Below are 27,804 nucleotides of genomic sequence, written 5' to 3'. Positions count from 1 at the left end.
GAGTCTAGTCTCGTAAAACCATTTAGTCATATGGTTCAACGACGGAACGTACTCGTTGATCCAGCATTTCCACATTACGCTGGCTAACTCCTGTGACCGTTGAAATGCTTTCTTAAGAGCCATCGCTGGATGTGGTGGAGGAAAAGTTGGCATTGCTTTAGGTTGGTTCCACGAAACTACTCGCAAAAAATAGTTTGCGGTATGTGAGCGTACGCGAATTGATAATATCCTCAATGGCAGTCTGAAGAATCTCGTCTGTAAAAAAATGCATTTAGTCGCTCCCAAACCCCTCCCATAAGTGGCGCCGCACACTGGGGCAGATAAGTGATTTTCTCGGAAAAAATTAATAACTTTTGAACAAAGCATCCAATCAGAACACTGTCTTCGGTAAAGTTGTTTGTATTAGTTAAGCGCTTCTTCTGAATAAATTAATTAGTTCGCAACTTGGTCGTAAAGATGGCGCGCGAATCTAACTTTTGAATTAAGCATCCTAGACGTATGGTGTTTTCAACAAAGTTTTTTATCTATTAAAATGAAGGAAAGTTGCAGAAGACATAAAACTTCCATAACCTTTAGTTTCGGAGATATAGGGTATATTGAATAATACGATGTCAAAATTCTTATTTGTTAACTTTTTTGTATATTTTCATACGTTTGCCCTGGTTTCTGCATTCATTCCAACGAAAACAAACTAGGTGCGAATTTTCATTGAACTGTTTGTGGAATTTATAGTGGTTTTAGTGAAATATTCTCGAAAAACATGATATTTTGCCTCTATTTTAGGTGGGTGGGATGCACGAAAGCAGCTGGACTTTGTCTCTTTTGCTAGCTCATGTCATTGTCTGACATATACCAGAAAACTGAAGACATGATATTCGATGATTTTTTTTAATTTCACTTTATATATACCGATAAAAACATCCTTTACATTGAAATGAACTGTTTCACATAATGAAAAACATTATATAAATTTTTGACATGTCACCATTTTTAAATGCTGTGCTGAATTTTGAGATTGTTTACTTATTATGAGCTGCCAGCGAACCAGGGGCCTGGCTGTTGGCCATGTTTTTGATGCTATCATCTGTTTTTGACTCTCTGCTTACTACACTATTATCTACTTATCACCCAGGTAAAGTTTTATATGTGACATCATCGTACAAGCTGTGTGCTGCCGTGCCAACGTGATCGTGTACAACGTACAATTATCGATTACTTTTTCGAAGAGACGTATCAGCTTTTGTAAACAATGCATTTGATCGTCGGTTTGGTGTAACTGGTAGCTCATCCACGCATACGAACACCACTATCATGCAGGAGAAAATTTCCCCTATCTGATGGTAGTGTTAGTATACGTGAGCGAGCTACCAGTTACGCCAAACCGACGATCAAATGCATTGTTTACAAAGCTGATACATCTCTTCGAAAAAGTAATCGAGAATTATTAATGTGCGTCAATGTTTCAGTAGTTGGTATCCATAAGCGTGAATTTTTTTCTCGTCTCAGTTCAGTGATCAATTTCCGGTGTTGAGCAATAATCCACAAAGTTGCTATAATGGATTCACCTTCAATGTAAATTTTCAACAGTTGTTTATTCTATGCCATATGTTGAGCATATGCATTTCGTTTAGTGGTGTCTTAAAATTAATTTTAGTAAAGATAATAGATCACACAAGCACATCAAACTATTTTTACAATCAGATCCATTAATTACAAGTCTGCGAAAAAGACCGAAGAAAAATTCAGCCCAATTAATAAAAAAAAAAATAGCGAGGTATTGGCATTATTACAACCACCGGATTCATTTGACAAATAGTGACAATTAAGGACAACTGATTTCTAAAAACTTCAACTTAAGAGATAGTTTAATCTTTAAACCATTACTGCTTCTGCAATTTAAAAAGTTTAACGAATAATTATACATAACTGACAGGTTTCCTTATTAGTAGAGATACTTGTAACGGTTTACAAAAGGTGAAATTAAAAAAAATCATCGAATATCATGTCTTCAGTTTTCTGGTATATGTTAGACAATGACATGAGCTAGCAAAAGAGACAAAGTCCAGCTGCTTTCGAGCATCCCACCCACCTAAAATAGAGGCAAAATATCATGTTTTTCGAGAATATTTCACTAAAACCACTATAAATTCCACAAATAGTGCAATGAAAATTTGCACCTAGTTTGTTTTCGTTGGAATAAATGCAAAAACCAGAGCTAAAAATAAGAAAATATACAAAAAAATTACACATAAGAATTTTGGCATCATATTTTTCAATACACCCTATATCTCCGAAACTAAAGGTTATGGAAGTTTTATGTCTTCTGCAACTTTCCTTCATTTTAATAGATAAAAAACTTTGTTGAAAACACCATACGTCTAGGATGCTTTATTCAAAAGTTAGATTCGCGCGCCATCTCTACGACCAAGTTGCGAACTAATAAATTTATTCAAAAGAAGCGCTTAACTAATACAAACAACTTTACCGAAGACAGTATTCTGATTGGATGCTTTGTTCAAAAGTTATTAATTTTTTCCGAGAAAATCACTGATCTGCCCCAGTGTGCGCCGCAGGACGATTAAAAGTCCACTTTGTTCTTGCGTGCGTCAGTTCTCGATTTCCCGAAACATTGCCAATATCTTCTTACTAGCTCCTTGAAAAGTTGTCTCATTAGGGTTAACTACCCCATTTCCGACCTATTAAGCACAACCCGCACTTAGTCTTTCTTAATCTAGCGCAGTTTAGCACCAAACGGAATGTTATTATAACTGATCCAAATTTATTTACCTAAGATTTGATAAAGAGAAACCGATCGTTGACATAATGTCAAAAGTCTAACACTTCTTCTTGACGCCAAACTCGACCTACGGATTCTAAACTCGGCCTAACGCATTGAAACGCCAATGAATTCACTTCGGCCTATCGGATGTAGATGAAAATTGATTCGGTCGGAGCGCTTCTTTTGTTTTTGGGAATAACGGGTGCAAACCTTCATATCACTCGTTCTCATTGACTTCGTTCGGTAGCTTACTAACTTAAGTATCGAATCAAACGCATAATTGACTTGTTCACTCTGAAATCATGGATTTATTTGAAGTTTTCTACTCGATAGGCTCAAAATGGGCGATTAGGCTGAAGTAGTTCCAACAATCAATACGAAACTAACGATTTCAAATTGGCTCACTACTTGACTAGCCTATTGGTCCCAAGCAAATCGACTAACGTACCCCATTCCAGTCGAAATTCTAGTACTACACAATGTTTGTTTTGATTCGCTATGAAAGTTTGACAGATAAAATGAGGGGTTCGTGGATTTTCCTATGTTTCGAGGGGTGCATCGATTAGCTTGGGACCGAAGATAGTACCAGAGCTGAGCCAAAAAGTTGAGCTCGTTTCTGCGGGACCTTCTGGTCTTAGAGTTACCTCTATAGTACAACTGTCTTTTCTGTCATTTCTTTCGGGATAATGCAATGCAATCAGATGTGTGGTCCAATTCATGGTGGGTATACAAATGGTGATACCAAAGATGAATACTATGAATACTGTCGGAAGTAAAACTTTCAATTTTAGTGTCCTCTTTCATGGTCCCTTTCATCCAATGAATACCCCCCGTATTCAAAGTAATTTTGTGGTTTTGCTACCCCTTCAGTAGAGATGAAATTTTGCGCCCCTTTTTATCAAAACAAACACACCAAAATCAGAGATGTCCCATTTTTTAATTACTCGATTAACAACTAATCGATTATTTTTTGTTCGCTGTGCTGCCATTTTTCCACCAATGAGTGTGCAGCACATGTTTGAAACGATCGGTGATGATCCTCTGGAGATGTTAATGCTTATATCGGCACGATATAACCGATTACAAATATTTTACTTTTCGGTTCGTTAATCGATTAATCAATTATTCGAATGAAAATCGGCCATCACTAGATGAATGTGAAACGTCATTTCAAATATAAGGAACGTACATAAATAATGATACAATTTGAAAGGGACCGGGGCTAATCACAAATTACGTCCCCACGGTAACTGAAATAAACACGAGTGTTCACCGGTTGGTGATACAGTGTCGGTGGGAAAAGTGCGGTTTTAGAGCAAATTGTAAACAAACTCGGTCGCAGTCCCATACAAAAACCCAACATGGCTGAATTCACCTTGGTCCAATTCTTAGCTGACAAAATTACTGGAAAACACAGATCGAATGGAAGGGATTCCGCACGTTCCCAACGCCCCTCCATCCGAATCAAACCGCTCTCATCAACCAGCGGCATCAGCACCAGTGGGGACTGGTTTTGTCTAAAGGCCGCTCCTTGTTCCGTTTCAGCACTTTCAACTCATTGATGAAGCCCTGTACTTATGTCATTTTCAGTAGACACTGTAACCGTTTGGTCACAAATTCATAGGTTTTTGTCATTTATGTTATATATTCAGAACCTTCACGTTTCTTGTGCAGGAACAGCAGTATACCACAGAAGTGATAGGGTTCTGTACCGCTGTGAAAATGTTGTGCCGTTACGTTATGTCCACCATAGAGCTACAAACAACTATACAAACAAGGATGACGGGATGAAGGAAAATTGGGAGAAAGAACGGCCATTGCCCAAAATCGGCCTCTTTTAATATCAGGCGTCCGTGTGCTAAGACGCAATTGTATTAGCTAAGTGCGGTGGTTGGTGTTTTAGAACGTGAACCAGGACCCTTCCCCCCTAGCAACAGCTAGTGTGCGCTAGGGAAATTTAACGTTCAGTTAACTAAATACCCTGCACCAAAAATCGTAAATTAATTACGTATTCGTCCGATAGGACCTCTTTTTTATATTGGACCTTAAAAGGTCATCCGTCAGCACACGGCCGGCTCGAGAAATTTTGGAACAGTTTCCGAGCCGAAACACTACTATCTGGCCAAACGTAGGCCATAATCGCAAAGGAGTTTTCCCTTCTCGGCTTGACCAAGGTGGCCTTGCCACGGTCGGCCGATCGTGCCAACGAAGGACGACGCCTGCTATCCCATCGTCCAGCAACGCCCGCTGGCCTGTCATCCGCTCGCTTCGCCAATCTGGCGAGATTTCCGGCCGCACAGTAGGACAGGAGTCACTGTGTCGGCCATCCCGATTCACCATCAACGGCAGCAGTGGTATGTACCGGTACAGTAAACAACGCGATTAGGCTACACGACACAAATTACACGAAATTATGAACACAGAACAACACGCACACAACACAGAAAGTGGCAAATAAAAGCATTTAAAGAAAAGTGAAAGTTCTTCGTTTTTGTATCGCGAAACCCTCTGATTACCCGGTAGCTAGCCGACCCTGTCGCCTGAGTCGACCGGGTGCTGTATGTTTGATCTCCGAGTAGGTAGTTGGTGAGTGCTGAGGTCTTATATCAGTTATAACACCGTTCCGCTTTCTCCTACTCTTTTGTTATCTGAAATTTGCTGATGGTTATCGGTTTCAGCATCTTTCGCTGTCTATAGTATATACACAGCAAAAAAATGTTTTTAATATCACATCAAAGCGGATGCACTTCAATCGTGTCGGAAATATGGTGTAATATTACTTGCCAAAAAGGACAATATTATCATAGAGGTAACTCTAAGACCACTGGGTCCCGAAGAAAATCATTATTATTTTTGGCTCACTCAGTACCAGAACAACGGTCCCAAGCAGTCCCAAGCTATTTCACTCACCCCTGCATGTTCTGCATGAATCCACACACCCCTGATGTTATCTGTCAAACTTTCATAGCGAATCAAAACAAACATAGTGTAGTAATAGAATTTCAACTAGAATAGGGTACATTAATCGTTTGCTTGGGACCAATAGGCTACTAAAGTGGTGAGCCAATTTAAAATCGTTAGTTTCGTATTGATTGTTGGTAAAAGCACAGACAAACAGACGTAACTCTTCGTTGTGTATCTTCATTCATGCATTTAACGGTTGATTTGAATATTATCAGTTCCGCGAACTACTCGCCGCAGCGCTGGCATCGGATCACTTTGACGTTTCTATATATTCTATAGAACTTCTATGCAATATTGTTTACGAGTTAGCGAGCAAGCTTGTTTTCCGCGAGAAGCCAGAGAGATGTCGTTACTGAGCTTATATGTTTTGAGATACTATGCTTTCAAGAACAAGTTTTTCTAAGAGTTACGTCTGTTTGTCTGTGGTAAAAGTATGGACGTCTGTCAAAAGTTGTTCCAATCGAACCGTCAAAATGCACCGCTTTGCTCGATTGGAACAGCTTTTTTCAGTTTTGTGGTGACAGTCGTCCATACTTTTACTGTAGGGCTTTATCCAGTTAGTGTCAAAAAGCACAGTGAAGGATACATTTATTCATACAAACAGGCCGCCATTACCGAGCATGGAAAGCTGGATAGTATCTATACACAGCAAAAAAAATGTAATATCGATCAACGTAATTCAAGCTGATGTATGAAATAATGATGTAATAGCAAAAAGCAGATACAATATTAATTTTGAAGCCGGATAAAAATCCAGCTGAAGCTTCTAGCTACCGCCCAATAAGTTTGCTTTCTTCAATAAGTAAACTTTTTGAAAAGATAATTTTGAATAGAATGATGCTTCACATCAATACGAACTCAATTTTTGCAGATGAGCAGTTTGGATTTCGCCATGGGCATTCAACTACTCATCAACTCTTAAGAGTTACCAATTTAATTCGTTCAAACAAATCGGAAGGCCACTCAACTGGAGTTGCTCTTCTAGACATAGAAAAAGCATTCGACAGTGTTTGGCATGAAGGTTTGATTGCTAAATTGAAAAACTTTAATTTTCCACTTTATATTATGAAATTAGTTCAAAATTATTTAACTGACAGAACTGACCTCCCTGATTTGCCTCAGGGTTGCCACAAATCTTTGTTCGCTGATGACACAGGCATTTCCGCTAAAGGAAGAAGTCTTCGTGTTATTTGCAGCAGACTGCAGAAAAGTTTAGATATTTTCTCTTCTTATTTACAAAAATGGAAGATTTCTCCCAACGCTTCCAAAACTCAACTTATAATATTTCCACACAAGCCTAGAGCTTCGTTTTTGAAACCTAGTAGTAGTCACATAGTCACTATGAACGGAGTTCCAATTTCCTGGTCAAACCAAGTGAAATATCTTGGATTAATACTTGACCAAAAATTAACTTTTAAAGATCACATTGAGGGCATTCAAGCTAAATGTAACAAATATATTAAATGTTTGTATCCTCTTATAAACAGGAAATCCAAACTTTGCCTGACTAATAAACTTCTAATATTTAAACAAGTTTTTAGACCGGCCATGCTTTACGCTGTGCCAATATGGTCTTGTTGTTGCACTACCAGGAAAAAAGCACTTCAAAGGATTCAGAACAAAGTTCTGAAAATGATTTTGAAGTTGCCTCCCTGGTACAGTACTACCGAGGTACATAGAATTTCGAATGTTGAGACTTTAGAACAAATGTCCAACAAAATAATGAATAATTTCAGGCAAAAATCGTTGCAATCCTCAATTGCAACGATTAATTCCCTTTATACTTAGATAAGATTTAGTTTTAGTTTTTAGTTTTAAGATATCAATTGTTATACTGACATGCAGGTTAAAAAACCTGTTTAAAATACTTAATTGCCAAGACATGAACAATGTAAAAACACTTGGATATATATCATAACAATTAGGCTGGTACGTTACTTCAGTAACTGGAGCACCTAGGTTAAAAATGAGATGTAATTTATTTTGAATTTGGAACAAATAAAGAGTTTAAAAAAAAAAAGATACAATATTATATCAATGGATATAATTTTGTTCGCAAAATCGATGTACATCGTACAACGTTATATCAGTGCTAACATTTGAAAACGGCACAAAAGCCATTTGTAAACAAATGGTTTGTGGGCCCTTTACTCACTACTTGAAGTACACCCACGCGACACAACAGCAACATCGGGTAGGGGAAATTTTCCCCTTCCTGACGATGCTGTTGTTTTGCGTGGGCGTTCTTCGGGTAGCAAGTAAAGGGCCCACAAACCATTGGTTTACAAATGGCTTTTGCGCCGTTTTCAAATGTTAGCACTGAATTACACAACCGATGGATTGACCTACCTAATAAAAAATAACCATAAACGAACGATAACCCAAATCATTGAACTATTCCATAAATGGTTTGGATGATACCCAGAACACGTCGTTAAGCAAATTAACCATACAATTTTTATTAGGGCTGGTTGCAGCAGTTGCGATGTAATATTCAACAACTTTTTTTGCTGTGTAGTTGGGAGTGGTGAATATTGAGTGTTTTGTGGTTACCGTGCAACTACATTCCTATCCCCCATGAAATCACTAAATGTGCTGTCAAATTACTGACAGCACTCAGGCAGTCAACCAGTCATCTTGCCAGCGAATAATTTGTTTATGTTTATATACATTCAGTGGCGTTGGTTCGCAAATTTTTCGACCGGATCTTATGAAGAATCGCTGTCGGGCACCGACATGCTTCCGTTTTTCCCATCACTAAGGCCGGCCATTGCCAACAACTTGTGGTTTGCGGCGGACGAATGCTGCGACGAGGATGCCGAAGTGAACGCAATGGAAACGGAGAACCAGGAGTGGGTAAGCTATAGATTCCTCCGTCTGGATGTCAGGAGTTTCGTATCTTCTAAATATAGCTGGAATAAGGGCTTAACAACTTTTGTAAGTGATGATTTATAGAACGTCGAGACACGCCCTGGCAAACCAACAAGGAGAAAGAGTTCCCTACCCGATGGTTATGTTCGCTTGCGTGGCCGTCACGGTGTCTGGAAGAAAAACTATGCGTTCCCATAAGACGTAGTCTACGTCAAAAAAACAATATCGTTGAAACAACCGCGTCAGTCCGAACAAGGCATAAGGCCCGGTGCCCGTTTGGCGGGTGTTTCAATGATACTGATTTTTTTTTATGACCATAATTTTGTCGTGCCGTGTCTTGAATTCCCAGCAGTCATTGTTTACAAAAGTTGTTACGCCCTCATTGCAGCTTTATGTAGTCTAGATCTATGATGAAGGATTGGCCCTTTCTAGCTCAATCGGATCGGTCAAATCGGAGCGGATTTAGTACCGATTGGAAAGAATGTTAACGAGCACACGGACAATATGGATTCGGAAGACGAAGATGGTAAGTGTGAAGCTGCTTTCCGTGAAATGCTTTGATTTACTAGCGGAAAATTATCGCATCTACCATTTTGATGAAAATCATTTTCAAGCAAACATTGGAAAAAAAATATTTATTTATTATTCTACAGACCGATAACTTAAAAATCTGATCAACTAGGTTGTGAATTACTCTAGTTAAGAAGGACGTGAATTAAAAGCCTCCATATTCTGCGCGTCGTGACTCTCTGTCGTTCGGGTCGAGATTCGCTTACAACCAATTCTTGATAGAGCTGGAATCAGGGCGTAACAGCTTTTGTAAACAATGACTTCTCTCGATGATTTCTCGAAATTCAAGGCACGCTCACGCAATCCAACATAACCAACGGGAAAGGGAAAACTTCCCCTACCCGATAGTGACGTTGATTTGAGTGAACGAGCCTTGGCTTTCTAGAAATAATCGAGAGAAATAATTGTTTACAAAACCTGTTACGCCCTAATTCCAGCTCTATCTAGAATTTTCTTTCTTTCAATCATGAGTTGAGTAGATATGTTGGAAGTTCTTTGAATAGGTACTATACACTCTGAAAAATCATCACGTCCGATTTACGTGAAAACATAGGTGGTTTTCGTCCACCCTATTTTTCACGTAACTTTTACCGGAATTACACATAGCCGATCAAAATCCAGCTTCGATTATCTACGTGATTAGTCAGGTAAATAAGACCTGATTTTCACAGACTGCTTACGTGAAATCGGGGTGAAAACTACTGGACAACTGGTAACTTTTACGTAACATTCCGTTTTGTTTAAAATGCTTTTCACGTAATTTGTACGTGAATTTTGAATGATAATAATGGAACGTTTATATAAAAGCAGTCAATATTATGCAACTTTATCGGGCAGATATAAAATCCACGTGTTGAAATTAATGCTTATATCTACTCATAAAATTAACGTGTATGAGTTTTTTTTATTTCTGACAAAATTGTAACAACTGTTTGCAGCGAGGTTCGCAGACTCAAAATGCTGATGCCACCGTCTGAAAATATAAAACTACAAAAATGCGGCATATAATCATAAATCAATTAATGTAAAAGAATCAAATTACCGTTCAATATTTGCAGGAAGCTGCTGGAAAATTTTGAATCTTTGAAGTGTTCTTCCACCACGCTCAGTGACGCCATATTGATTTTGTTTGCGTACCTGAAAATCACGTAAATCCCGTTTTGCAGAAATATCGAAGTCCCAAACACACAAACACAAATACACGAAATCTGTTTACGTGAATATGCGGTCGATTTCACGAACATTTTTAGTGGACCTGACATACAATGCAGATCAAAGTTACTAACATCACGTAACATTTGAGATTTTCTGAATACAGATCAGGTACGTGATATTTTACGTAAATCGGACGTGAAGATTTTTTAGAGTGTAGTAATGATTAGGTAGGGTGGAGAACGGTTGGTCATTAAACTCAAAATGTGTTCCCCATGTTAGTCTCAATGCTGTTCTGGATATCTACGTTTCATTCTATGATCAATTTTGGCGTTCTACTCTAAATTTATTCTAAGCTAAGATTCTCCTGGAAATCTAAACCATCGGACTGCATCAATTTCAAACTCTTTCTCCTACTGGTCCACAATCAATTTCAGCCAACGACGAAAGTGACGATTCTGACAACTCGGATGAGGACGACGAAGACATGGATGAGATCAACAATGCAGCCCGGGCCAACGACCGCCTGGTAATGGAAACGGCCTACAACAACACGGATGATGAAATACAACCGAACGATACCCTGTAATCCTGTGTACCATCATCCATTCCATGGAAGTTTCTTTCGTTGTGATAAAAAAAAATACTTCTAATACACGTTATTATATCTCACTTTATTTGTAATATGTAACTTGAAAAAATTACTAAAAATACATTTACGTTTCCTTAGTAAAGGGATTCTTCTGCGCTCTCCTATCGAGAAAATTCCAACCAAGATTTCCCCCACGTCGACAGGGTCTTGAAAATGCCTTCCTCAGTTCTCGGATTTTAAAATTGTATGTTAAGTTACGAATTCAAAATTTTGCATTCCTTCACTGAAGATCTCCTGCTCCTCTACACTGAACTCAAAGTAGGGGGAGGGGGGGGGGGGGATGTTTCGACCTTACAAACTACTAAATAATGTGTTATGTAATTACACTTACAATAAAAGGTGAACTTACTCTGTTCCTAAATTGAACTTCCGCGAGAAAAGAAAGGATTGACATCTATTGATCAATAGAATTGTGGGTTGTGGGTTTCTGTTGCTTTTTGTTATGATTTGAACTTTTTTTTTTCTTTCTCGTCACTTTTGTTTTGTATCTATCTATCCATGTATGTGTGTGTGTGTGTAGTCTGTTTAAAAGTTATGCAAATATAATTATACTTCATGTGAAAATTCCTCGTCATCTATGCTATCCACCCTTAGTTATGTTCTGTTTTGTTATTTTAGAGTCTAACGGCGATCACGGGATCCACTGCGGCTGCGACGGTCACGGTCGCGTTCACGGCTCATGCTGCGGGAGCGTGTTCGGGAACGGCGTGGCGAACGGGATCTGTTGTTTGCACCGCAATCGCGGAAGAGAGAAGAAAAAGAGCAGAGGGCACACGATGTAGTTAAGGTGCTTGCCGGTGAGGAGGTTGTTGCTGTGTTGCGCGGCGCCATTCAAAAGTGGTGGCGGTCGTAGCAGTAGTAGTTGTTTGTCAGCACGGAAGCGGTGGAACCATTTCGGGTACCAAACGAGGACTTCCTTGGATGAGTGGATGAGCGTATTTTTTTTTTTTGCATGGCTTGGTGGTAGAGTTGAACGCACACGAACGACGGAAGTCATTGTTCAGTGATGGATGGTGTTGTTCCAGGGGTCGTTGGTGGAACCCGCTTCCGGGTAGGGGAGTTAGAAAAAGTTGACCATGTCTGGGTGTGTTTGTGTTTGTGTGTAGGCTGAAGATGCTCCGAAAGGAGATTGCAGCTTGCAGTTATACAAGTTGATGGTACACAAGTTGACACAAGAAGAACTGTGATCGTTTGTGTGTGTTGGTTGATTGGTTGGTTGGTTGATTGGCAGAGGTGTACACAGAAACGGAATATTGGTGAACGGCCTTAGTGTCCGCCGAACGTTGAAACGCATGTTGAAGCGGCGGGACAAAGATGACGAACGACGAGCGCTGCCGAGGTCCACTCTTTCACTCACTTGGTCGTCGTTGGGCGGAGGAAGAAGAGAGTCTCGGTTTGGAGATTGAGATGTGTGTCGTTGGCAGATGTGTGATGTGTTGATTTTGATGGGATGATGGATAGTTGATGCAAATAGTGTCTTAAATTGGCTGGTTTGAAGGTTAGAAACGAGGATGCTCGACGAGTTGATTTTGGCAACTAGCTACAGCTAGGCGATGATTGTCAACGGCCAATGCATGGATGATGGAAGAGCGTTGATCGTCGGTTTGAGAAGAGCTTGATATTTCGGTACGAAAACACTGCACAGTTGGGTGTATGCGCTGCGAGATGGTGATCGATGATGGCTGATGACAAGGGGGGGTGGGCGGCGTTAGTAGGAAAGGACCCCATGGGATGCTAGCTTCTAGGAAAAAGCATGGATTATTCTTTTCTTTTGGGAATACAGGTATCAGCAGGTTTGAAGAAGGATAGGTTGTACCTGGTTGGAAGGCGATGTAAAAAGGATTCTTATTGCGAGAATGGTGAGGCACGTTGACATAACATAAACAACTGTCAGAAGAAGGAACAATTTGCACTAATTAAAATATACTAAGTAGGGGAAATGGCTCTAATGTTGGCCTATGGATCTAAGATTGGGCTCATCGCTAAAAATCTGCTATTTATCAATTTTATCTAGATGAACGCGTCATTGGGACGGTACTAATGGATATTTTTGATCGGTATTGAAAATTTACTCGATTGCTGAATTTATGTATGGGCCCAAATTAGGGGCATTTAGGCCGACATTACATCCATTTCCCCTATTAAGCGATTGCATAAAATTCGTTATTGGAAAAATAAAGTTATACGCGTTTTCAATGAAAAACAACGTGAAAACTTAATTCAGTGTGCATCATTCAGACTGACTAGAATTGAAATAAAATCTAAATGAACCAACTTATTCAGATGTATTCCGAACTGTCTGCAACTGGATAACCTTGAATCTTGCTTAATGTGGACGTCTATTGTGGAATACCTGAAGGATTAGTGATTTCCATCCAAGCTGGTTAGGTTAGGTTTTCTTTATTAAGGAGGTTTTCAGCCTTGGGCTGGTTCGCCTCCGAAGTAACATTGACAGATTCTCTTCGTCGATTTTCTCTTTGCATCCCCACGGCCATGTAAATACATTCCCAGGTATTTTTAGCACACAGATCGATAAAAGAAGCTTTTATCTAGCATCTAATCCGACGAACACATCAAGACGCGGTTTTGTGATCAAGTTATTAACGAAAGAGAAAATCGACGAATAGAATCGATCAATGTTACTTAGAACCTAATGCAATGTTCAGCTTGTATTTAAATCCACTACCTTAACTTAATTGCTTATCCTTGACGGAAACACTTAAGAAGTCTGCACAATGCAGGCGAAACACGCGCAGGGGCAGGAGGGGCATAGTGAGCATTTCGTACTTTGGCTCTGGATCTCCAGCTTCATGAAACGAATCAACTGATAGTAGGTTCAATATCATTATGATATTGATCCTACCACCAATCAATTTGTTCCGAACGGCCGGAATGCTAAGCTGGGGCATGGGATGCTCACTATGCCCCACCTGTTCACTATGCCTCTCTTACCTCTATCTATCAAGGATAAGCAATTAAGGCAGTGGAATTAAATGGAAATTACTAATCCTTCTCTCTTTCTGAATGACTTGTTTAGGTACTCAACCGTTGTCGAATCCACGAGTGCCCATCCAAACCCAAGAAAGGAGGAGGAACTTTCAATTACAATCGGTGAGGATCGTGGGTCACATTGAGGATGAGCTACACACGTACACGTACACACACACACACACACACATACACATACACCCCCGCGAGGTACTCGATTATTACCAACACTGATTTTAAGAGAAAAAGAGATTATTGCAATGAACGAAGAATACAAAAAAAAAGTAAAAAAGTATTAGCTGAAAAATCGCACTGGTTCACAAAAAAAAGGAAAAAAAGAAAATACAGGAATTTGAATTCATCCTACCTTTTCCAAGGAAATGGACAGCCTGTGGCATAACTCTTTTGAAAAAAGCTAGGATGTTGATTGGTGGTGTTGATTTATATTTTGGTGGTGGTGGTTGTGGTGGTAACTGACGAAGAGCGCCTACCGGGGACGATGCCTGACGATCGATGAGGCGGTCGACGGATTTCTATTGTTTTTTTTTTTTGTATCTACAGCTCTGTTTCTAGGCTAACATTGCACACATGTTGATGTGGTTATGGCGAAGAAAAGGACGCGCGGTCGGTTGCAGTTAGCGGTTCTTTTTTTCAGTTTTTTGTTTTGTTTTGGCGCACTATGCATTTCGATTCTAGAAGCAGTAGTAGGTGGTGGCTGGTGGTTGGTGGTGGTAGTAGTAGTAGAAGGGTTGTCGCGATGGTGTCGTAGTAGGAAGAGCAATTCGGAAGGCTGATGAGATGAGTAGCTGTAGTAGAGTTGTAGGTGGTAGCGCTCGTTTCGGACGGAGAGATGGTGGTCGGCAGTTGGGGAGAAGAAACCCGGAAGATCGTCGATGGCACCCCGAAGATATGGGGAAGATCGATGTGCGCTGGATGGTGCGAAGATATCAACCGTTGGATCTACTTCGCTTCACGCACACTATCATGCTGCAGTGTGTGCAGCATGTTGATTGCTTGTTCTGTGCTTCAAGCAAAGTTCATTCCCGCCTGGAAAGGGGATTGGTCCCTCCTTCCCTTCAGGTCGGAAGGACAAATTTCAACAAAATTCGTTGTTGTTGTTGTTGCTGCGGTTGAGAGCAAGTGGAGATGCTTGATTTCAGCGGCAGCAGCAGCAGCAGCAGCAGGTTCAGCGATGTCGTCGAACGATGCAGCAGCTGTTGAAGTGCTGACGTTGGCGATTGCAGTAGTAGTAGTAGTGGTGGTGGTAGTAGCGGTAGTAGCACTAGCAGTAGTAGTAGTAGTAGAAGTGATGGTGGTGGTTGCGGTTGAGGTAGTTGTACGGTTGGTAGATGGGAGACTACTTGAAGAGCTTGCGCGACGAGAGAGCGAACAAGTCTAGAAGAAATCGAAGAGGCTGAAGAGGTTTCTTTGGTGGTGATGGTGGTGGTGGTGGTGATTTGGTTGGTTGTGGTGATGGCTGTGGTGGTGGTGGTTTTGGTGGTGGATTTGATGCTTGCGCTAGTCTTGACAGTAGAACTACTAGTAGAAGGTTGGTTAGATGAAGTTCTGTGGCGGAAGTTGCTGACGCAGAGTTTCATAGAAGATCTTGCCCTGAAATTTGGTTGATCACCGGAGGTTAAAATAAATCGCACTCGCATAGTTGGTGTTGGGTTTGGTTGGGTGGTTTTTTTTTTATTTATTTATAGAGAACTGAACAGATTGAAATGGGGGCTAACGAAATTTGATTGAAAAGTAAAATAGGAGCAAAACAAATTACGTTTGAGAAACATTTCTGAGTAAGCAGTCTGTCCTGTGGGGTCAGTGTGTGAGCAATGGTCATATTTACATTGAAGAGATGTTAAGGTGATTTCTATACAGTCTTCAGTACGATCTTTCAAAAATAGTATGGCAACGGATCTAGCTTCTGTCAAGTGAGCTCAGGTAACATAAAGACATACAAGAATTTTTAAAGTGTATAAATTATCCAACGGAAATTAATAGAACTTTGAACTTCTGCAACATTCCAGACAGGCAAAATTTGTATTTTTAGCTCCTTTGAAACGTTGGCGCCACATTTTCGACCTTTGTTCATAGAGCTTAGGGACTGTTCATAAACTATACGTAAACAGTTTTGAAGAGATGTTAGACCTATTCTCCCCTAAGTAGACAACCGTCCAATTGAAAAGTATGGATCATAGACACTCACTGAGCCTCTCTCTGATATTGCCTTGTAATCTTCTTTATAAAAGTCCTAAAATTATCTGCAGAATACAACTCTCCAAACAAAGTCGTGAAATTCATCACAGGGTGTCTACTCAATCCAAGGAATCAAATTCCCTGAGTTTTCCAGGTTTTTCCAGGTCGGATGAAAAAAATTCCAGGTGCATACAAATTATACACATTATTATTTTATCTATTTATCCATCTGGAATCCTGAAATTCTGTAAAGTTTTCTGAAGTACTGTATTTCTGCACTAAAGATCTTCGAACTGCCCTGAAGTTCAATAAATTTCACAGTAGATCTCCGAACTTTTCTAAAGTTCTTTAAATTTCTTTGTGGATTCTTGATCTAAAGATCGGCGAACTTTCCCGAAGATCTGCGAGTTTTACTGAAGTTTTGCAAATTTTTCTTAAAATGTACGAACTTTCTGACGTTCTACAGACTTCTCTTAAGGTCTACGGACTTCTCTGAAGTTCTTTAGATCCTTCTATTTCCGACTTCCATGGAGTTCTGCAAAATATTGTACTTTTGTACTTCGCTGCGATTTGTTTTTGGAATTAAGGAGCTTTTGTGACATTTAACGAATTTTTCTGAAAATCTCACATTTGTGTGAAACTGTGAAACTTTCTGTCAAATTCCTGCAAATATCTTTAAAGTTCTGTAAAGTTGTCTTAAGCTCCGTAGCTCTATTCCCAAGATCTACAAAAAAAAACTTGAGGCTCAATAAATTTCTCAGTAAATCTGCAAACTTCTCTGATGTTTTGTAAATTCCTCTAGGGTTACCTTGAAGATTTGAAAATTTCCTTGAAGATTACCTAAAGTTGTCAAAATTTATCTGAAAATATTTGAGCTTTTTTGAAGTTTTAAATGTCTCTCTCAAGATCTACAAATTTTCCTGAAATCGTGTAAATATTTTTTTTTAAATCGCCGAACTTCCCTGAAGTTCTGCAAATTTTACTGAAGATCCATTAACATTTCTGTGATTTCTGCGTCTTGTGATTTTTTCAGAAGTCCTGTGATTTTTTTCAAAGTTCTGTAGCTTTGTTCTGAAAATCTACGAATTCTGATGTTGAATAATGTTTCGAGGATCTCCAAACTTCTGTGAAATACTTTATATTTCACTGTTGATTCTTGGACTTGTCTGAAGTTATGCGAATTTCCCTGAAGATTTGCAAAATTTCGCTTATAGTTTAACAAATTGATTTGAAATTATTTTTGCTTGCTTGAAGTTTTGAAAATTTCTTTGAACATTTATCTGAAGATCTACGACCTCTCTTGTGATTTTGTTTTTATGAATTTCTGTTACTAACTTTTAATTTGTTTGTAGTTCTGTTCTCAAGATCTACGAACTACCCTGAAGCTCAAAAAATTTCTCAGTAGATCTCCGACCCTCTCTGAAGCTCCAAAAAATTCTATGTTGGGTCTCAGACCTGCTGCTGTCTGGCATGCTTATTCTTATACAATACATGCTTCGCATGCTTCCTTTTGACGGTTGCAAGTCCCTCTTTTTCGCCTGTTTCCTTTTTACGACGATTTTGATCCTCCACATACAAATCAGCGAAGAACGAGCGTGACAACTCTCTGATTGAACTTGTCTCGTTCGCACACGTTGTCATAGCCGTCAGATGCTTGTCAAGATCAGTGTCCTTAAGAAACTTTTCGAGAAACTGAACGAAAAACTTCTTTTGAATTACGAATGAAGTGATAATTGGAAAATTCCCTGAGTGGAACCAAAATTCCCTGAATATTCCAGGTTTTTCCAGAAAAAAATAAAATTCCCTGTAAATTCCCGGTTTTCCAGGTTTTTCCAGGTAGTAGACACCATGCATCATTAGATTTGCTTCGAATTTTTAATTATTCTCCCAAAAATTCCCTGCAATTAACTTCTGAAATGTCTTGAAATTCCACTCTTAATTGTCATGGACTTCTCCTCAGAATTCTTATGAAAATACACTTGGAAATCCGGAGAACTTTGAGATTTGGGCGTAAATGCTTTTGTAAACAAACATGTCAATCGCTGATTTCTAGTGAATAAAAGAAAATCTCGTGAACAAACTATACCAAATGATAGAAGAACCATTCATCTACTTGTTTGGGTTGTTAGTTTTTAAGATTGAGCTTTAATTCGCGAGAAATCGTGAAATGAAGTGTTTGTTTACAAAAGCAAATACGGTCTAATCTCGAAGTTCTCCGGAATTCTCCACAGAATTTTCCAGAAATTCATCTTCGAATTCTAGATAGAGCTGGAATTAGGTCGTAACAGCTTTTGTAAACAATGACTTCTCACGTTGATTTCTAGGCATTAATGTTACACAAACTAACTGCACCATCGGGTAGGGGAACTCTTCCTCTAGTCGATCGTGACGTCGATTTGCCAGGGAGAGCCATGACCTTCGAAAAATTATCGAGAGAAGTCATTGTTTACAAAAGCTGATTCGCTCTAATTCCAGCTCTATCTAGAATTGTTCAGGTTCTCCGAACAATTCTATAGTAGCTACCATGTACATTACTGAAGATCCCTAAATTTTCTGGGGAAATGTATGTAATGTCGGCCTAAGTGTCCCTAATTTGGGCCCATACATAAATTCAGCAATCGACTAAATTTTCAATAGCGACCAAAAATATCCATTAGTACCGTCCCAATGACGCGTTCATCTAGATAGAATTGATAAATAGTAGATTTTAAGCGATGGGCCCAATCTTGTATCCATAGGCCAACATTAGAGCCAATTCCTCTATATCATAAATTCACTACTCTTCAGTTATTCTTCTTCTTTCTAAAATTCTAAACTTCTCTGGAGATCATTGAACTTCTGAGAGGTTCAACGAACTACAGATAATAGGTTCAGTGAACTTCGATGTTCTTAAAAGCGCTTAAGAGAGGATCTGTGAAATTCAGACTTTGGGAGGATCAGAGAGCTTCAAAGATGTCCAATGAGATCCGAGATACTTAGTGTTCAGGGACCTGACAGGCTCGTCAGGGTGTCTACTCTTGTTTTTCCAGGACTTCAACGGAAAATTCTAGATAGAGCTGGAATTAGGGCGTAACAGCCTTTGCAAACAATGACTTCTCTTGTTGATTTCTAGGAATTCAAGGCACGCCTACACAAACCCAAGGGGTAGGGTAGGGAAAGCCATGAGAGCCATGGCTTTCGAGAAATCACCGAGAGAAGTCATTGTTTACAAAAGCTGTTACGCCCTAATTCCAGCTCTATCTAGAATTTTCAGGTTTTAGAAGAAACTTTTTCCTTAAACGTCAATTCCTTGGAATGGTCCTCAGAATTCCCTAGGATCTCTTTTTTGAGTTCTCTAAAGATGATTACAGGAACAAACTAGAAATTCTCCATAGTATTCCTTTGAAATTTACCTCAAAACTTCGTTGAAATTTGCTATGAAACTTTCCTCAAATCTTCTTTGGCATACTCCTAAGGACGAAGTATATCTTTTCCCGATTTGCCATAGAAATTCACGGCTTTTTCCGGGATCCGACAGTTCACTACACGACGAATGAGAACGACCCAAATTTGAGTTTAGTTCACTCATAATCGCCAAAAGTGCAGGAACTCAGCGATGAGTAAATTTGTCTCATGGTTTCCTGTGGAGAACCTAAAAAATCTGCAGGAAAATGAGGAAATTGACGAAAATTTTATTCAGTCTCGGAGTAGTACCAATAGACTGAGTGAATCCAATCTTTACTTTTCTCAAATTCGGGAATTTTTCCCTGAAAAATCCTGGGAAAAAATTAGAGTAATCATCGCTGAGTTCCTGCACTTTTGGCGATTATGAGTTGACTAAACTCAAATTTGGGTCGTTCTCATTCGCCGTGTAGGATTACTGGTTCAAATTGCACCAGCTAGCGAAGGCTTCGAACTGACGTTGGACGAAGTGAGTCAAGTATCTGCATACGATAGCCTTTGATGACTACATTCACGTCATTGAAGATGAAGACAATTAAAAAGTTCCACGGTCCTAGGTGACTTTAGACCGGCAGCTGTCGATCAGTGAGATATGAGCGAAGCCATCGCAAGAGGTTGGCAATCGCGATGGCATGGTTTAGCTTATCTACGGCTGCTGTTGGTGTACTATATGACGTCTGTTAGAGCCCTTCTGTAATGCTTTCAGTGATATTATAGGGTTAATGTTCCTAATGTCGCCAAAATACCTAGTATTGGGCCTGTGCATATTCCGAATGAAAGCAATTTTTCACCATTTCCTTCATTTTGCAAACTTCAAAAGAAGTTTAAAGTGTTGCTAACCGTATTTTTAGGATCCCTGATGCGTACCTAGCTATTTCTAAAACTCGTAAGTATTTAGTTTACAGAATTGTCGAAATAGAAGATTTCCTCATCTTTTTCGAATCTGTTGAAATAGCCAATCTCTTTCCTATAAAAGTTCCCGTTACCTGGAAGATCGTACTTAATCGTCTGAGTCTGTGGCTAGACCACAGGGAAATTCTTATCTTCGCATTTCCCTCCAAACGTTCCGACCCGAGTCGAACCCACTATCTAATGTTTCGTAATGAGTGGTCTAGTCCCCTAAATTCGTTTCAGAAAAGTCTTCATTTATCGACACAGTCGGGAGAGAGGCACGTTCTATTTATAACAAGATAGAAACAGACAAGACAGACAGGTGTAAAAAAAACTGTAGGTAGGAAGGCATAAACTAATCAATCAAGATATTCTGTTCGAGAGTGTCTAAATTTTGAGTCATGACAAATAAAAACCAACGAGTTTTAAACGAGCAAAATTACCTGTACGATCGACGGGCAGGCCGTCTGCGGTCATCACGCCGCGTACGCCCGGAGGACATCTCCACTCGAATTCTGGTTCCACAAACTCTCCTGTTGGCGACAAATCATTCCATGAGTACCCAATCGGTTGATCCCCAGCAGACAAACAGCAAGCAAAACTTACGTTCCATCAAGCGATCGCACCGCATCTTCGGCATCGCGCTTGTCCTCGAACTCGACAAAGGCGAAACCCGGCGGGTTGCGGGCCACCCAGACGTTCCTCAGGGGGCCGTACTTTCCGAAGGCGCTTTCGATTTCATGCTTCGAAGCGGACGATCCCAAATTGCCGACGTAGACTTTGCACTGAAGGTCCCACTCGCGGTAACGTGCCATTCTATTTTATGTTTGTCTTCTACTGCGTCGCGAACTGAAAAGTAAATAAAAATTCACATGAAAACCTTGAGCTGCTCAGGCAAACAAAGTGCAAATTAAAACTAGCTGCTACGTCGTCATCCAGCAACATCCGGGAGGGTGATATTCATTTACCCTGCGGCAGCAAAGTCGGAAAATGCATTTTTCGAATGCACAACTTTATAAATAGAAAATGACTTTCCACGACCCGGAGAACAATATTGATCCGAGAAACACCACTGGCACTGGCAGATTCTCGTAACGCGATTTCAAAATGGCTGCTCGGGCATAGCACCACTTTTCTTCCACTGCGATTAGAGCCCACGACAAAGGAAAAATATTCCCACGGAAAAATCTCGCTCACATTCACCTTCCCCGAACGAATTCCACTTACCTCGGATAGAAGTGATTCTTGACCGGAGAAATTCACTACTTCCAATCGATTTGGAAGGGAAATTTACGATTTTTATCAGCTTTTCACTTGAGCTTACTTCGCGAGCGTGCGACTTTCGCAGATGATGGATAACTTTTGCTGGCAGTTTCATGCGACTGGTAGCACTGTTAGTTTATTTTCGGGAAAATGGATTTTAGAGCTGTGCGATTTGCGGAACACAGCGAAAATGAAACTAGCGCGACAGCTAGCCGTCGATGTATAACAACTAAAATTATATTGGCAAGGGGAGCCAGCGTCGCCAGATTGTTTTCAAGCTTATCGGTTTCAAAGGTTTAAACAAAATCATTATCTAAGGTTTTGAATCTAATTTAAATCCTACTAAGCATAACCTATATCTCTTTTTCGAACAAATATGAACTCAAAAATGAAGTGATTGTACCTTTCTATATGTACCGAAACCTATGGAGAAACTTCCAGAGCAAGACGAAAGAAACTTCTGGGAGAATTCGATAAATACTTCCAGTAAGAGATGAACTAGCCTAAGACTAAACATCTCTTAAGGCTGTGAACCATTTGCCGAGTTAAATTTAACTCGTAGTTAAAAGTGACATTTCGAAAGTTATTTCTTATGTTCGAAAATCCCCGTGCTGTCGATCGACCGGTTTTCGACCCACGATTGTCAAAATTTAACTTCTTGTCTGTCAGAAATAACCATGCTCGGATAGCAGGGTTCATCGATATTTTTCCATCTGTCAAATTTTAACCAAAAGATCAAAAAAAAAAATCGCCAAATGGTTCAGAGCCTAAATAAAGTAAGGAAAAAAATACTTCCGGTAGAAGTTTAAATGAATTTCCTGGCGAAGACGGAAGAAACTACCTAAAGATGCTGGAAGAAACTTCCTGAGGTAGATTGAAAAAAAAAAAACTACTGAAGAAAGTCGGAAGCTTCTCCCGGCGGAAGCCTTATAGGAGAAGTTCGGAAAAAACATTCCGGAAGAAAGCGATTTCTGGGGGAAATCGAAATAACATTCCAGGAGGAATCGTAAAATAACCTATCGGGTGATGTGGAAGAAATGTCCATGGGAAACTCGGAACAAACTTTCAAGAGATTATTAAATAAACTATAATTAAGTAACTAAGAGGTTACTCTTAGACCAGAAGGTCCCGAAGAAATGTGCTCAACTTTTTAACTCAGCTCTGGTAGTATCCCCGCATAAACAATAACCATAAGATGCGCCTAACCACCAATTCGGGATATCATCCCAATTTTATGAGATATGGTAGCACCATCTAAGATATCGTCAGTATATGGTACACGTTTATTAGGGTCTTCGGTCCCAAGCTAATCGATTCACCCCGCGAAACATAGGAAAAACCAATAACCCCTCATTTTACCTGTCAAACTTTCATAGCGAATCAAAACAAACATTGCGTAGTACTAGAATTCCTACTAGAATGGAGTACGTTAATCGATTTGCTTGGGACCAATAGGCTAGTCAAGTAGTGAGCCAATTGGAAATCGTTAGTTTCGTATTGATTGTTGATAGTACGAAGTCCCCCATGTTTCACGCACAGTCTGACGTTTACTAGAGTCGGTATATAATAAGTCACGCCAAGAGTGAAGCCAAGTCTACTTATCGAACTGTCAAACTAGCTACCTATCGTTCAAAGTAAACAAACATTACGATGCTATGAAAGGTCCACGAAAGGTATTTCAATAAAATATAAAATATAATCGAAGAAATGATAGTAAACACGCAGTGAGCATTCAATTGTCATGGGATACGCTTGGTAATCATCAATCATGTGAATTTCTACAATTTTTTGATAAGATAATTTGACAAAATCACTGATATAACGATTTACTACAGCCGCTATTATTTTTTCTCGCTAGAAGTCATTTGAAGTTGATGTAGAAGTCCTCTGTTGCCAAGTTAAAAGAAAGGGAATCTTTCGAAAACCGTGATGCGAGTTCAACTGTTTTTCTCTTGGCGTGACTCATTATACACCGACTCTAGATTTTACCATAGAAGTAAAGAGCTACAGAGTCGCCGTCAACGCCAATCTGGCAACGCTGAGGGGAGCATCGATGGAACTGAAGACTGGAAACTATTCCATTTTCTCATACAAACACTATGAGACAGGTACAATCGCGTGCCGGCGCCGGTGGTGTAGTGGTAAGCGTGACTGCTTTCTAACACTCCGATGGGTCTGGGTTCAATCCCAGCCGAGGCCGGTGGGATTTTTCTGAGGCATAAAAATCTCTGGTCACGTCTTCCTTCGGAAGGGAAGTAAAGCCGTTGGTCCCGGCCCATGTGTGTTGAATGGGTGCGATATCCTACGTTGAAAAATTGAGTGCCTGCGTGTTTTAAGCGATGGATATTGTTGTTTTTTTTATGGTTGTTTTTATTGTGTTGAGCAAAAATGATGTATGAGCTCCTGATGAATGTAGGCGTCTTAGTGGAATACCTGTATAAAGAGAGAGAGATAAAGATTAGTAATTTAATCTACAATGTGCAGACTTCTTCAGTGTCTTGTACTAATACTCGACGAGTTTTATATACGAACTGCTAGACTGCGGTAGAAACACCGACAAACCAACATGAAACTTAAACTTAACTCTTGATCGAGAATCCACAACGGCCGTTTCAAATGTGCAGCGATTCCATCTGTGAAAACCATAGAAATGTTTTATCTAGATAAATTTCATTTCTCCAAAATAGATTAGACACGAACCAACTCAAACGGCACCGGTGGTGTAGTGGTAAGCGTGATTACCTCTCACCCCAGCAAGCCTGGGTTCAATCCCAGTTGGCGCCGCCGGGATGTTCTGAGGCATAACATCTCTGATCACGCCTTCCTTCGGATGGGAAGTAAAGCCGTTGGTCCCCGGTTCATGAGTTGATGGGTCGATAGGTAGGGTCCAGGTGTGGGAGCTGCCTTCCTGGCACGTCGGTAGCATTGGTGCTCAGCACGGAAAACAAGATCGACGGAAAAAAACAAACCAAAGGAAAAAAAAAAAAACGAACCAACTCATAAATTTTGTACGCGTGTTCGTGACTAGGATAAATATTTTCCGCGAACACGGCGGCAGATGTCAGTTTTGTGCTATGATCAGAAATTTCTTTGTAATTTGTTTGATCATTCATGTCGGTTTGTTGGTGGTAGAAGCTCCGAACAAAATCCAAATTAAAATGGAAAAATATATTTTACATTCCTGACATCATTGGTCAACTCTGTCAAACACCACGCACAACTTTCTGAAGGGCATTCTTCAAAAACATTTAGCAGAGTGAGAAGTCATTTCAAGTCAATTGAGTTCTCCAAGCAGGATCTCACGAACAGTAAACTAATAACATAATTTTACACACACTAGCGTATACTGTCATGTGCACGGTAATAATCAAATTTCCATTTATGAGTAAAAGTTAACCCATTGTCAATAAAAGCGGCACCACTAATTAATGAGTAATTCATTATGCCAATTAAGTAGTAACTGTTAGCTACTGTTAGCAGAAATTCATTGTTGTTAAAATAATTTACTCATTAATGAGTAAAATCACCTTTATCAAAAATGGGTTAACCTTTACTCACAAAAGGGTACTTGACTGTTACCGTGCAAGCGTAGGGTTTGTTTTCGTTTTGTTGCTTATTTTTACTTTAGAATGACAGTTCTTACAGCAAACAAAAAATTTCTCACAGCTAACAAAAAATTTCATCTCACTAACACACGCAAATCGCATCAATACGAGCCCGGCTGGAGAGGACTATTAAAATTGTCAAGCCCCGTCCAGGGTCTAACATGGTCTAACCACAAACGAAGTGACAGACGGAGCGGCTCGAAAACTTTGGTGAATAACCTGCTATTGCAATTTTTCAGTGTACAACATGGCAACACCACTACTACTGGATTGAACTAGCATTTTCACCAAATGTACAGAATGTTTTGGTTCTATCTCTTTCACTCTACTCAAAACTGAAATGCATAAAAAAAATGACAAAATGATACACTCTTTGCACACTGTCAAAGAATCATTGTACACTAAATCAACTTTGTGCAAAACCAAAACAAAATTACTATCCCATCTGGTGGATGATGGCACAAGCTTCTAAGAAAATTCTATTACAGCGAACCACATTATTTTAATTGATTTCTTCGCCAGTTAAGGCCCAAGCACAATGACGGTGGAAGCGGAACGGCAACGGCAGCGGAAAAGCCCAATCTGAGTAAGCCTACTTGTCGGATTGAAAGCTAGTTAGATCCAAATCGACTTCGGTTAGGCATCTTGATGTCATTAATGACAATTGTCAAACTTTCCGTTTCCGTTCCGCTTCCGCCCACATTGCGTTTGGGCCTTTAGTCGTCTGTCACTTCGTTTGTGGTCTAACTGCGATGATCAATTTTCTTCATCGATTTTTTCTTTGCATTAAAATCACAGACAAACAGACATAACACTTAGTTGAAGATGCTAATTTCAAATAACAGACTAAAGTGGTCATTTTCATACGATAGATGAGGAGATGAAAGTATAGACACAGAGAACAGACATTGAGGCTCGAACAAAATTTCTCTAAAAACTTGTGTAAAGATTCCTATTCGATTTAAGCGCCACTAACGGCGACTTCCCCACTTAAAAACCTTTTATCTCTTTAAGTTCTAGTTGGCCTTTTGTCGTTTTGGACATTGTGTCTCTGAGGATTTTTTGTGCATTAGAGCATTTTCAGGCCAAATAGCAAAAAATAACATTAATTTCAGACTCGACCTTCTCAGATTTGTATGAAACTCTGCATAATTGTTAGTTATGGTTAGTAATTCACATTTGTGCAAAATGTCGGCCATCTTGAATCTTGCAAAACAAAAATTGCGTATTTGATACATTTCAACAAATCATAACTCGAAATCGAAATAATGTATGAGCTAGGGTTTGGCTGTCTCTCAACAACTACAACTATAGAATTATCGAGTTATAGAATAACAATTATCACAGTAGCCATGAAATTTATTTTTACTATTACTCTATAACTCGATATCGAGTTAGTGGACATCGAGTTGTGGAGAGTAGCATGGAGTAGCTGTGTATAACTGAACCGAAAAATCAAATTAACAGCTCGTTTGACAGTTCATTTTTACTGGTTTCCAGCAATAACTCAGATTTACTGGGATTTAAGGAATATCAAATCTATTCGTTGTCTTTTCAGTAAACATAATTTTGCTGAAGCATTTTGCTTGAAGGAGATAGCAGAATTAGGTGTACAGAGTTGGGAAAAGTTCACTGTATTCTCTAATTATACAGAGAGTAACATTTCTTTGCATGGTTATTATAAAAAAGAGAAGAGCATATCCTCACCCCGAGATAGCTCAAGCAACCATACCGTAAAGCTCATTGCTCCCTGAGTAAGACATGCTCATCATACATAACCTCAACCAGTCTCAACCCTTTCGTCCATCTACATCCATGTGTACTAATTCAAAGCATGCCTCAATGGAGCATTCATCGTATCCAATCGAGTCACTCGGCGCGTCACAAACTTGGCTTGGCTACACTAACTGCACTTGCCCGCTCCTCAACATGATCGACGGTGGCAGAAACTGAAAGTGACAGTGACTTTACTTGTCCATCACATCTCTATGCAGTATGTAGGTACATGGTACTAGCTAGTCAACGACCTGCTGCTGCTGCCTGGCCATAGTAAGTAGACATCACTGTTGCACAAATTGGCTCTATTCGACGATGCACGTTGATAAACGACATCACTGAAAGGGAAAAGTCTGCTGCTACTGCATTCAATTGACAAGAAAGCATCACATCGCGTCGATCGCACGACGAGAGAGCGACAAACATGCTTTAATTAAATTCGCAAACATTATTGTGAACGCGAACGAAGACACGCATGATAAAGTCGCTCCGAGAGGAGCAGCTCTGCGCCAACATAGATGGCGGCGATGCAGCAGGAGCATAATAATAACTAATGCCGAAGGAGGAGAAAAGTAGGCAAAGAAATGTATGGATCTTTTGCAAAGGTTAACAAACTTTTAAACCAGTTTTCTAACCACCGACCGACTGACTGCGCG

At 39.7% G+C, this 27,804-nt stretch overlaps 2 protein-coding genes across 4 annotated transcripts; one reads left to right on the top strand and one right to left on the bottom strand.

The window, feature by feature from the left end:
• The first annotated feature begins 8,418 nt into the window (after positions 1 to 8,418).
• Positions 8,419 to 11,070, top strand: LOC135702744 (anaphase-promoting complex subunit 15). Its single transcript, XM_065223797.1, has 3 exons — positions 8,419 to 8,599; positions 9,047 to 9,140; positions 10,774 to 11,070. Exons 1-3 carry the CDS (start codon positions 8,480 to 8,482, stop codon positions 10,923 to 10,925), a joined length of 366 nt encoding a protein of 121 aa, XP_065079869.1. The 5' UTR covers positions 8,419 to 8,479; the 3' UTR covers positions 10,926 to 11,070.
• Positions 11,071 to 11,592: 522 nt separating this feature from the next.
• Rbp1 (RNA-binding protein 1) lies at positions 11,593 to 21,866 on the bottom strand. Of its 3 annotated transcripts, none has more exons than XM_065223784.1 (5): positions 21,732 to 21,866; positions 21,111 to 21,353; positions 20,948 to 21,037; positions 14,344 to 15,587; positions 11,593 to 11,709 (listed from the first exon to the last, which is right to left on the bottom strand). In XM_065223784.1, exons 2-4 carry the CDS (start codon positions 21,317 to 21,319, stop codon positions 15,053 to 15,055), a joined length of 834 nt encoding a protein of 277 aa, XP_065079856.1. In that variant the 5' UTR covers positions 21,320 to 21,353; positions 21,732 to 21,866; the 3' UTR covers positions 11,593 to 11,709; positions 14,344 to 15,052. The 3 variants fall into 3 exon arrangements, with proteins under 3 accessions (XP_065079856.1, XP_065079857.1, XP_065079858.1); XM_065223785.1 differs by having other exon boundaries at positions 14,344 to 15,371; XM_065223786.1 differs by lacking the exon at positions 14,344 to 15,587 and having other exon boundaries at positions 21,732 to 21,823.
• Positions 21,867 to 27,804: the final 5,938 nt, after the last annotated feature.

Source organism: Ochlerotatus camptorhynchus, unplaced genomic scaffold (assembly GCF_037179485.1).
Source record: "Ochlerotatus camptorhynchus isolate MF236.1 unplaced genomic scaffold, CSIRO-AGI_Acam_v1.1 ptg000196l, whole genome shotgun sequence".
Taxonomy (NCBI): Eukaryota; Metazoa; Arthropoda; class Insecta; order Diptera; family Culicidae; genus Ochlerotatus; species Ochlerotatus camptorhynchus.
Note: the sequence above shows the minus strand (reverse complement) of the source record. Positions and strands in the feature narration are given on the sequence as shown.

Coding starts and splice junctions, on each gene's coding strand:
- LOC135702744 (XM_065223797.1), top strand. CDS start 8,480: ATGCTTCCGTTTTTCCCATCACTAAGGCCGGCCATTGCCAACAACTTG. Junction 8,600..9,046: donor AAACGGAGAACCAGGAGTGG/GTAAGCTATAGA, acceptor GGCCCTTTCTAG/CTCAATCGGATCGGTCAAAT. Junction 9,141..10,773: donor GGATTCGGAAGACGAAGATG/GTAAGTGTGAAG, acceptor AATCAATTTCAG/CCAACGACGAAAGTGACGAT.
- Rbp1 (XM_065223784.1), bottom strand. CDS start 21,319: ATGGCACGTTACCGCGAGTGGGACCTTCAGTGCAAAGTCTACGTCGGC. Junction 21,038..21,110: donor GTGCGATCGCTTGATGGAAC/GTAAGTTTTGCT, acceptor TGTCGCCAACAG/GAGAGTTTGTGGAACCAGAA. Junction 15,588..20,947: donor CCTGCCCGTCGATCGTACAG/GTAATTTTGCTC, acceptor ACCAAATTTCAG/GGCAAGATCTTCTATGAAAC.